The sequence below is a fragment of the Pyxicephalus adspersus genome, chromosome 7 (assembly GCF_032062135.1).
Source record: "Pyxicephalus adspersus chromosome 7, UCB_Pads_2.0, whole genome shotgun sequence".
In the NCBI taxonomy this organism is placed as follows: domain Eukaryota; kingdom Metazoa; phylum Chordata; class Amphibia; order Anura; family Pyxicephalidae; genus Pyxicephalus; species Pyxicephalus adspersus.
The window spans coordinates 17,402,711-17,413,634 of record NC_092864.1 but is presented as its reverse complement, the minus strand read 5'-3'; the positions used below and the strand labels follow the sequence as shown (position 1 = coordinate 17,413,634).

The 10,924-nt window shown below is 40.7% G+C and overlaps 1 protein-coding gene across 3 annotated transcripts in view; it reads left to right on the top strand.

Moving 5' to 3' along the window:
* The window catches only part of CRAMP1 (cramped chromatin regulator homolog 1), a 37,862-nt gene that overhangs the window by 22,012 nt on the left and 4,926 nt on the right, over positions 1–10,924 (top strand). For all 3 annotated transcript variants that reach the window (XM_072417681.1, XM_072417680.1, XM_072417679.1), the window contains exons 10-20: positions 539–1,528; positions 2,489–2,666; positions 3,491–3,672; positions 4,444–4,512; positions 5,427–5,508; positions 6,505–6,612; positions 7,323–7,507; positions 7,635–7,691; positions 9,129–9,357; positions 10,106–10,264; positions 10,354–10,499. In XM_072417681.1, coding sequence (XP_072273782.1) covers positions 539–1,528; positions 2,489–2,666; positions 3,491–3,672; positions 4,444–4,512; positions 5,427–5,508; positions 6,505–6,612; positions 7,323–7,507; positions 7,635–7,691; positions 9,129–9,357; positions 10,106–10,264; positions 10,354–10,499 — 2,385 coding nt within the window. The remainder of the gene's footprint in view (positions 1–538; positions 1,529–2,488; positions 2,667–3,490; positions 3,673–4,443; positions 4,513–5,426; positions 5,509–6,504; positions 6,613–7,322; positions 7,508–7,634; positions 7,692–9,128; positions 9,358–10,105; positions 10,265–10,353; positions 10,500–10,924) is intronic.

The window sequence follows — 10,924 nt, the reverse complement described above, 5'->3', positions numbered from 1 at the left end:
TCTGGATACCAACCTGCCCACTCTCCTATCGCAGGCTCAGACTTGCGATAGGAGAGTGGGCAGGTTCTGGCATCATGGCGTCACTTTGGGGGAGGGAAGTTTCTTCCCCTTTGAGTGACACATGGCTCCCCGCACATGCGCAGTCTGGAGTCCATAAATTTAGTAGTCTGTGAGGTCCAAAAGGTTGGCGACCACTGCATTAGAGCACAGTAAATCTTTATTAAAAGCTTTTCCTTTGGGTTGATGAATGCAGTTTTTGCATTTCAGGTTCTTTAGTAAATGTATAAGTACTTTCGCATCTGAAATAAACCTGTCACAAACTTGAGCAGTTTAAACTGGATATAATGTTTTTCCTAAGCTTAATATACTTAATTTGAATTGGGTAGGATTCTGACAGATTCACTAAGAAAAGTTTACACCTTTTATGAAGTTTGCCTGTGTATACACATAATGTATTTAGAGCTATCTGTGTAGAAATTGTTTAGCATTGGTTGTCCACTGAAGATGTTATCAAAGTTTCCTTCACCAATTTCTTCAGAGGAAATCCCTAGAGGATCCACAGTTATCTGAGGTAGAAGATTCTAAGGAGGACCTGTATCTCTTTCCTCCAGAATCAGCACAGTTGTCTGCTTTACCAGGTGTGGCTAGGGTGGTCCACTCCAAAGCTAACTGTACTGTCCATTGGCAGGAGTCTGGCAAATGCAAACAAAGTTCCAAGGATGTTCTCCTGCCCCCTGCTCAGATTTTAGGTATCCAGACTGGACAGGGCACAGTGCGTGTGCAGCTGAAGTGCCCACGTGGAAGCACGGACACTAAACAAGCAAACAAAGTGGAAATGGCAAGCAATTCCACAGCAGACAGGAATCCGACAATAGAAAACGGACCTGGGGAGAACATGGGTTGTGAAGGGGTGCCAGATGGTCCAAAGACTCCTGATGACCCTCCTCCAGAGAACACGGGTACTTCAGCCAATCCAGACACTCCTAGTGAAGTGTCCAGTAGTCAGCTGCCAATTGTGGATGAACTCTCCATAAACGATCCTTTTCCTCGTTACCTGAAGTCTTGCCAAGACCTCATTGTTCCAGAGGGAAGCCCGTCAACAGCAAATGCTGTGATAAGTCCCCCCATTTCTCCCTGTACAAACCCCAAAAGCTCTGGCCTGGCAACGTCTCCCAGACAAGATAAGCCAGATGTTCAGACTGCAAACCCCCAGCAGGAGAATTGCACTACACAACCTTCAGGAACTGACTCTCAGGTGAAGGAGCAGAGTGGTTTGTCCAAAGCTCCCAAAGACAACTCTAACCAGCTCACTGAGCAGCTGCGTCAGGCAGGCTGGAACCAACGCACTTCAGAAAACCTGACACTAGCTGAGGTCTACCTCATGTTGGGCAAACCGGGGAAGTTACAGCTGGAGTATGAGTGGATAGATCCCAACAATTCTGATGATCCAGAATGCCCACTACGCCACAAACAGAGACTTCTCCAGTGTCTTTTAAGACTCATTGCTACAGAAGCAAACCCTAAAACTGTAAGTGATCTTTTCAAGCAACGTTACCAATTAAAGCCTAACTTGCAGAAGTCACAATGTATAGAGATGACATGTAGACGTTTCCAGGATGTGGGAAATCTAGTTTTCTCAGCGGAAAAAGCTATTGGTAAACCATTAAGTAAGTTTTGCTGATATGTCACTAGTCAGCTAAATCAAGAGTAGATCCTAGCAGGTGCCATTTCTGTACAGCTTGTTTGAAGACTGAAAATTGTCAACCACTTGTCCTTTTTTTTGGTGAGACATCTTTATGGCATCTGCAAAGGGTGCTTTATTAATAAAGTTAATCTATAAGTTGCTTTCCCTGTTGTTTTCACCAAATAGAAAGAGTGGACAAACCTGAAACAGGGACACAGAGTGCTTTAAAAAGCTTACAAGGTTCTAGTCATCAACTACATTACAACTTCCGTTCCTCCACTGTGCACAGTGGTTTGTTCTGCCAACAGTGACATTATTGCCAGAAAATGGAACCACAGAGCACAGCAGGGGACCGTAGGATCAACACTACATGATAAGTTGGTTACTAAGTGCAAAAGAGGAAAGGAGCTGTACTTCTATGTATGCATATAAATGCCAAATAAAAATATGATTTCTGGCTGTATGAGCATGGCCCCATAATAAAAGCAATTTGTGGAGACTGCTGGCCTGACTGGGGCAGAAACTGATCAGCAGCTAGAAAGCAAATGGGTTTTGGTAAAACTTATCTTCAGAAACAAATTAAGCCATTTAGCACTTTTTTCTAATACGTACCTTTTGAAGCACGTGACCAGTGAAGTGGGGAAAATGTGTTTTTAGCAATGTCCAGAGTTAGGTTTAGAAATATTAAATGAAATAAAAAATCTAGGAGAGCATAAATATGCATAGGGAGAGAACTGTATGAGTTGACATTCTAAAGGAAGATGCATGTTTTTTAAACTAAAAGTGTAACTTTTTTTTTTTAAGTCCTCACAAACACAAGAAACCACTTCTGTTTCCACCTCCCTCTTGAAACAACCAGTTCAGGAACAAACACTCACTCCACCTGGAAAGGTCATTACCCTGCTGTCCCGAAACCCGGACTGTCTGAGGACGCAGCCCACACAAATCCACACAACCTTCTCTTCGCCTTCTAATACCTCAGGTAGGGACAATGCCCAATACCTGAATACATATTGCTTTATACAAGTGAAAACCTGAATGTGGATGTATTTAAGTATCCCAACTCAGTATTTAATTACAAGTTATCTGAATGTGGAACTGCAGCTTGGAGTTCTTTCATTTCTTCATCGGCTGCTGTTTTACAGTACAATGGGATCATGTACAAATTGGTGAGCAAACTGACCATTTTATATATTTGAGCATAATGTCGACTTGTGTATAGCATTGATCAATACTAATTTGTTTGTTTTAGGCGCATTTGTGTATTTCTTTATACTTGGTCATTATTTTAAATCGTAAATTGCACAACTTGAAGCCAATCATGCATTTCTGCACCAAGATGTGGAATGGAGGACTTAATTCATTTGTAATTTGTCATTCCAAATTATTTGCAATTTTTAGGTTATGATTTCATCTGGTAGATCAACAGATCTGTCAATTTAAAAAGTACACCATTATTGCATAGTTCTTGGTAAATTGCATCGATCTGACATTGATATGAAATCATATCTGATCATATGTGACCTACATAAAAGATTTTTAATCCACTTGTAAAAAGCAGATCATGATGGGGTAATTTTAGTGGTACAAAAACAAAAGTACTTGTTCCTTGGTACCTGTGTGTGGATATAATTGATTTAAAAAAATGTTTTCCTGAATGTGGCTTTCAACATAAGCATTATCTGAGCCTTCCATAAAATGTTTGGCAATTTTTCTATCCTAATCCTTGACCAATGTCTTTTGACATGTAGTAAAGTCAAGTGTGAGTTTATTTACCATTAGGCTAATACAATTTTCTTCATGCAGGTTTCAGAAACTTATCTCGTCCCCTTGTTTTTGGTGGTCCTTTGGGGTCTGTGACAACCAGCAGCGATGGAGCAGTCTTTGCTGTTCCTACCATGCTGCCCCCTAACAGTCGGCACACTAGGATCTCCTCCCCAAACAAAGACGCTGAAGCAGCAGGCCGCCAGCACTTGGATACCATAAGTGTGAGTACCAAATACATATAATATAAACAGCAGGGATGAAATGTATACAAATCTAGTCATTTGTGTGTAGTGTCTTTTTTTAGGTTTGACATAAGTGGGTATTAAGAGGGGGATTTGACAAGAATCCAACAGAGTTGGAATCTTACTTGCATTTCAGTTGGAAGCGAAATTGTAAGTGCCTTTTTGTGTGTTGGCAGCCTGTTGGCCTACAATTGTGGCATAGTGGTAATTCACTATTTGAGGCTGCTCTAATCCTGCCAAGCTATTTCAACTGACAGGTTTATCTGTGATTGAAAAAATGTATTCGCCTGTAAGTGTGGTGTGATGAAGAGTGTAGGCCTCGGTTTGTGCATTTTTTTTTTTTTATTGTAGATTTGTTTGGTGTCAGAAATAGTTCTGGCCTGAGAATGACCAGAGCAGTTAACACTACAGGGCAGTAATGCCCTTATTACTGGACTATATGAAGCCAATAAAATTGTCATTAGTTACAAAAGTCAGTGGTGAGGAAGTGGCATCTTGCTTTTCCAGCCAGCGAGAGTAAATTATATAAAAAGTGATTTTTTTTTTCCCCACTCCCTGCAATGTCCTACTATTGGCATATTCTCCCACCAGGATCGCTAGTGAGACATTGAACTAGCGACCACAGGGATGTCGGAGTCACAGTCCATTGTCTATAAACTAAAATCTGTACTTTTTTGTTATCTATTCTCATGGTTGCGTTGTTCTTACAGTGATCTAAAATCAAATATTTTTGTTTTTTGTATCCTTCAGTCTGATTTCTTCTTGCCGAAGCCTAAGAAGCAGAGGAGCAGGCACCTTCGGAAACCCCTAGTTGTCCAAGTAAGATTCTCTAATAGGGCATTTGCTATTCTCCTCTTCACTATCAAAAAATTGAGGAAGGCAAATTCTTCTCTCTTAAGGATCTGTGCTGATAGGCAAATGCATCATGCTATTGACATCAATTTGAAACATTTTTAAAATCCCTCTGAATTTATTCTAATTGATTTTCCAGTTGCAAGACACCATTTGGTTATTCTTAGGTCATTTCCAAGTAGTGGGTGGTCCAAAATGATGCAGAGAGCTGTGCCGACATGATGGTATTATCAGGGCTTTTTGCATCAATACAATTAGGGGGCCAGGCCTGCACCCATAAAGAAATCTTTTATTCAGCGGTCATGTGAATTCAATAAAAGCTAAGGCACTACTTCTACATCTCAAGGCCAATTATGCTGGAAAGCAGAAGGCATCCTGAACACAGAAAGGTTTCCATAATCATTCTGCTCTGCATTATCGGGCTGAAGGAGGCATCTGCAAACCTGTTAGGCAGCCAAGCCCCCAACTAAAAGTTCTTGCATGGCAGGCAAAAGGTTACAGTGGGCTAGCGTTTCTGGCCTATGTCTCATACCTTCTAGACGGAGACGCATAAGGTATGAAGCCAGAGACACTAAGGCAGTTATATAAGAATATCAGGTGCTGTCCCTTTGTCTTTCTCAGTATAGGTTTCCATTTCCATATTAGAAGTGGTCAGCTCAGGAAATGGATTTTATCATCACACAACCTTCACACACGACCAGCTGTCCTGATCTCAACTGACTCTTAAATGCAGTAGATTGTCATGGTAACTGATGTGTTCTGGCCAGGCCATTAAATTATCCCTAAGTTTTTTTTTAGATGCCACAATGAAAGCTCAGGCTTTCTAAAGCTCCATATAGATGTTAACCACTGGACATTAATTCTGACCTTCTCTTCCACAGAGGACTCTCCTCCCACGGCCGTCTGGAAGCTCTTTGCCGCATGTCTGCTCCTTTTCAATTCTATCAAACTCCACAGTAGCAGGTGATTTAAAATAGTGATTGTAAAGATTATCATGACTTTAAAACATTTTCCTCAGCAAGCACCAGCTGCACTTCTAAAGGACAAACATGCTTATCCATCAGCAGTTAGGTCCTACATATGGATTTCTTGTTGCAAATATTTGCTTAGTTAATGAACCAGCCAGAGACTGGGTATACATGTTAGGAGAAAATATATTTTATATATATATTTATATATGTGTGTGCGTGTATGTGTGCAAATTTGCTAATATATTCCTAAATTTAGGTTTAAAAGAATCAAGTTTTTTTTTTTCTTTTTTTGTGTAGCCAAAAACCACCCAGTTAGAAACCAACATTAGATTCTTCATCTGAGGAAGATTTGGCATTGCCTAATCTACAAACCTCTTATCTGGCATCTCAACTCGCATAAGTTATTGTACAAGTAATCCTTGCATAAGTTATTGTACAGTGATTTAACATCCTTTATATCACATGTAATCATTTAAAACGTCAGGTAAAATACACACTACATCCCTTTCTTTGTCTTTTTCCCTGGCTCCTGCATTTGGCAGTAAAAGTATTCACCTTGATGGAGAAACACTGCTAGGTTAGTGGCAGTGTTTACAGGCCTCTCCATTATGTGTAGCCTGTGTCTTGTACTGCCTATCTCACTTATGTACGAGGCATTGCTAGTGATGGCTGTCTTTGGTGTATGCATCGGTCACATCCCCTGCACTCCATGAATGCGTATTCTGCATGGTCAAGGGAAGTTATTGAGGACTGCAGACTACACATACTGAAGTATATTAGTGAAGACTTGTAAACACTGAAGCAAGCCCAGGAGGACCAAACAGTTTGTCATCATACAATGTGTTTTGGGATGTAAGACATCAAAATTAACTTTTTTCTTTGCCCTGGAACATGTGTGCATGTAAAATCGTGTTACTAGCTATATTTTTGTTTACTATCTTGCCTTCTGATTTTTACCAGGAAAGTAATGTTCAATTTCTGCTTGCAGGAAGAGGCTCCTTCCGGCCAATCCACTCAACGATTGGTAAAGCGGTCTCCCAGCCGATTGTGCCCAAAGGGTTGGCAGCTGCAACTGGCAACAGCAGTCCTTTATCTAGTGAGTATTTTGTATGTTTGTACATATTGATAATTCTGCATACAGATGTTTTTTGTTTTTTTTCCCCTACAAATTGTGGCTGCCCACAGAAGATGGGTCCTCTGAGGTCCTAAAGGGAGGGCCAGGGTCAGCTACAGTACTACTGTAGGCTGTGACATCAATGCCGTGTTCAAAGTTTCAATGCATTGAGCTGCTGTCACGAGAATGGCTGATTAGATATTTGCTTTAACAAGCCGTTGAACGGGTATACCTAATAAAGTGGCCAGTGGGTGAATCCATGCTTTTACAGTACTACCTGTAATGCTAATGTTTATAGTTTTGTGCAGAAACCAGTACCAACCTAAAAAAAATCTGTTTTTGTTCCATTTTCTGTGGGGTCTAATGCTAATGCTTTTCCTGAGTCCTTAGCCACTCCAAAATGTTTTTTGGAACCCTTAGAAACAGGCCATCTTGTTGCTCAGTTCCCCTTGATGGAGGCTTGTAGCTGTCACTAGTGCATTCTGCTTATTGAAATCTGCTTGGAATTGAGTACATAGATTCACACAATACAGCAAAAGTGTTCCCTAATTTGACGCATAACAGGTCCTACCACATACCTCTGATGATATGTAGCCCAAACAAAATGGTGCTGTAGCTCAAATGTGTTGGTACACAGAAAATTCTATTTTAAAGTTTAGCCTTGTCATAAATATGTTCTATGCTACTTTCAGGTGCTATTGACTTGGCTGCTAAAAGTGCTGGTATTATCCCAGGCACTTCATTGCCAGTTCTCGAAACTGATGGCTTGGTGGGAATTGGCCCTTTGCCCTCAGATGCTTTGACTGGCGCTGTGTCAGAGTCGAATGTGGAGGGTACAAGCAACAACCCCATACCAGCAGTGACTGTGTGTCCTGAGGTAAGCATACTCCACTCTACACAGTATGTGTTTAAAATACTTTCCTTCCTACTTTTTCTTTTTTTTCTTGTACTTTGTTGTTTTTCTGACTAAATTAACACAGGGTTTCATCTGAATTTTTTTTAAGGTTCCTTTCATTGCTCTTTCTACACCTGCAGTGCAAGAATCAACCCAGCCATTTCAGGTAAAGTTTTGCAGTAAATGTAAATTAAAATTACCTACTATTCCTTTTATTAGCCTGTCTAAAGCTGCGTACACACTTGCAATTTTTGTCGTTGGAAAGGATCTTTCACAATCTTCAACGACAAGGGACTGCACGATGCATGAACGGTGCTGTACATACAGCACCGTTCATGCTCTATGGAGAGGGGAGGGGGAGAGGGACGGAGCGGCACCCTGCTGCGCGCTCTCCCCCTTCCCTTTCATTAGGATCGGTCGTCGTCCATCGTGCGTGGATCCGGCAGGTCGGTCGTTCGGAGGATGGACGACACCGACTGTACACACGGCAGATTTTCGCCCGATATTTGGCCGATGGCGATTATCGGGCGATAAAAATCTGCCGTGTGTACGTAGCTTTACAGTAACTGTATACTGAGGTTAGTTTGGGTTCTTTATTGAACCCTTACCTCCCATCATAGCTGTATGTGTCTAACTGTGCAAAAATCTGCTTAACTTTTTGTACAGATTTGTATTCATAAAAAGATTTAATGTCAATAACAAAGACCTATTTGACATCTCTCTTTTGTATTGGCTTGTACAGCAGCACAAACTGGTAGAGGGAAAAGCAGCACTAGAGGCCACTATTCAAGGATTTTACAAACAAAAGTCTTGTCAAGGATCATGCTTTAAGGGGAATAGAGGCATTACCCTAATATTGTGTGTACAGTTTATTGTCAAAGGCTGGGGAGGTTGTCCAAGAAAAATTTCCTTACTTGCTCTTCTCATCGACAGACTGTGTAAATCTCAGGACTGACTGGGTAGAAATAGAAATCCTTTTTAAAAACAGATGTATTTAGTGGTTTTCATGTAATTTAGCAATAAATACAAGGTGTAACATTTCAAAGCGTACCATAACTGCCTCTAATACTGTAAGCAAAGATATATGCATTTCTGTACATAAAAATCAACCCAAAACCAATTTCTGGATACAAGAAGTTAAGTTGATGATTTCTCTCACAAACACACCCCTCTGGATCTAAAAAAAACAAAAAACTGTTTGTTTGATCGCTTTAGTCTTTAACATTAATCCATCTCATGTTTTAAAGCCTGCAAAGTGAGAACACTGAAATGTAGACCTCAGATTGATAGTGGGAAGGTAGGGTAGTTGTGCCAAAGCTTCTCAGGTTGGAGGCATCGGAAATCCAATATCTCCCTGGGAATGATTTGGACAAAACTAAACATACAAGCAGACATATTGCATTTTCTTGTTGAGGCCCTTTTTAAAATCTTTGGCAGGTTCGATTTAAAGGGTACTGTAGATTTAAGCAACGCATTTAAATGTGTGTTTTAATATGTGTTAGATTAGATTTAATATAGTATGAACATGTTTCAATGCTTACAAACCTGCCAATAAACCATATGTCAAAACCTCTTAATTATGATATGATTTTTTTTTTTTCAGCCATCATCCATCTTGTCCATACCTCACATTTCCCAAAATTCTCTAGGGAATGGCCCTCCAGAGCCGTCCAATTGCACACCCAGCAGCTCCTGCCTGTCCCCGCCAAATGTCTCTGCTTTGTTGGATATCTCTCTACCTGGCCCTCCTGATGATGTCCTTTCACAGGGTGAACCTGCAACACATATCAGTGATTCCATTATTGAGATAGCCATAAGCTCTGGCCAGTATGGTAAGTTCATAAGTCTGCAATATTTAGGACATGGTTGGTGTTTAAAAGGTATAGCACAGTTGCAATATATTAGTATAAATAATAGCAATATATATTCAGGCAAAGCTCATCTTATGTCAATGATCAATATTAGAACTCCTATCCCTGTACATAGGGTGACCTATGGGATACTCTGCCCCCTCCACTGTAGGTAATTACTTCCATTATATTCCCCATTTGCCAATACTTCTAAATATGAAAGAAAATCTGACTCACTCACTTTACTTCCACAGTCCAGAGCGTTGCCTGGTTATTTATCACTATCACTGCATTTGTGTTTGGGAAGCTCCTTTTATATTATCATATACATGCTGCCTTTGACTGCCTTTACCATTTCTCTTTTAAAATGTTTCATTTTGAATCATGAAAAAATTCCTAATGATCTTGCCAGTGGAAATGTCTTGAAGTGGCAACAATTGTGTTTTAGCACTGAACACTTGTATTGTTTTCAACAATGCTAGGACTACAGCACTGCATGTTCACTTTCTAAATAGAGAATGATATGTAATCACTCTTATTACTGACATCATCAAAAGTTCTTTTAAATAAACCAAGTCAACATCCATACTTGCTTATCCTTAAAAGAAATATCATAATTTGCAGCGTGTGTGTGTGTGTGTGTGTGTGTGTGTGTGTGTGTGTGTGTGTGTGTGTATATATATATATATATATAGTAGCCAATGTTTCTAATGCAACTTTTTCTTTGAAGGTGAAGCTGTGCCCCTGTCTCCGGCCAAGCTAGGTGAGAATTCAAAGAGTCTTCCTTCCCCGTCGTCCAGTCCTCAGCAGAACTGGATTGCCTCGCCCAGTCATGACCCTCAGTGGTATCCCAATGACTCCACAGACTCCTCACTCAGCAGCTTATTCTGTGAGTACATCACACAGTGCCATGTTTTGGATTTAGATTATTTGGTCACCATTCCTGTATTTACTCTGGCTCTTTTCCTGCTCGCACAGCAAGCTTCATTTCTCCAGACAAAAGTAAGAAGACTGCTCCGTCCGCAACAGGAAATGCTAGCGGTACATCTCTGTTGGGCCCCAGTTTGCTTGATGGGAGTTCTAGAGATTCATTTGTGTCCCGTTCATTGTCAGATGTCGTTGAGGTTTGTACACTGGTAAAAGTAATCTCATATCTAATTATTTAACATTTGCTGATTGCCAGGCTGGTATGCTAGTACAAGTAAGAAGATTCTGAAATCCGAGTAAAAGTCAGGTATTCTGCAAACATGTTCCAGGTTTGTCCAAAAAAAAGAGAGAGACCTGCAGCCTGATAGTCAGGCAGCTAGTATTTCTTGTTCAGGTAAAATGCTATTGATGGAATTCATATATTGGAACGAGTGCCCTGGGCCCACAGACAAATGTTCTGTATTCCTCACACTACAGAGTGAAAATTTGTTGCTAGGGGTTAGTTAGGGCTGGGTAAGGGCTTACGCCTAAGGTGATAGCTAGGGCTGGGGAAGGGCTTACACCTAGGGGGATAGCTAGGGCTGGGTAAGGGCTTACACCTAGGGGGATAGCTAGGGCTGGG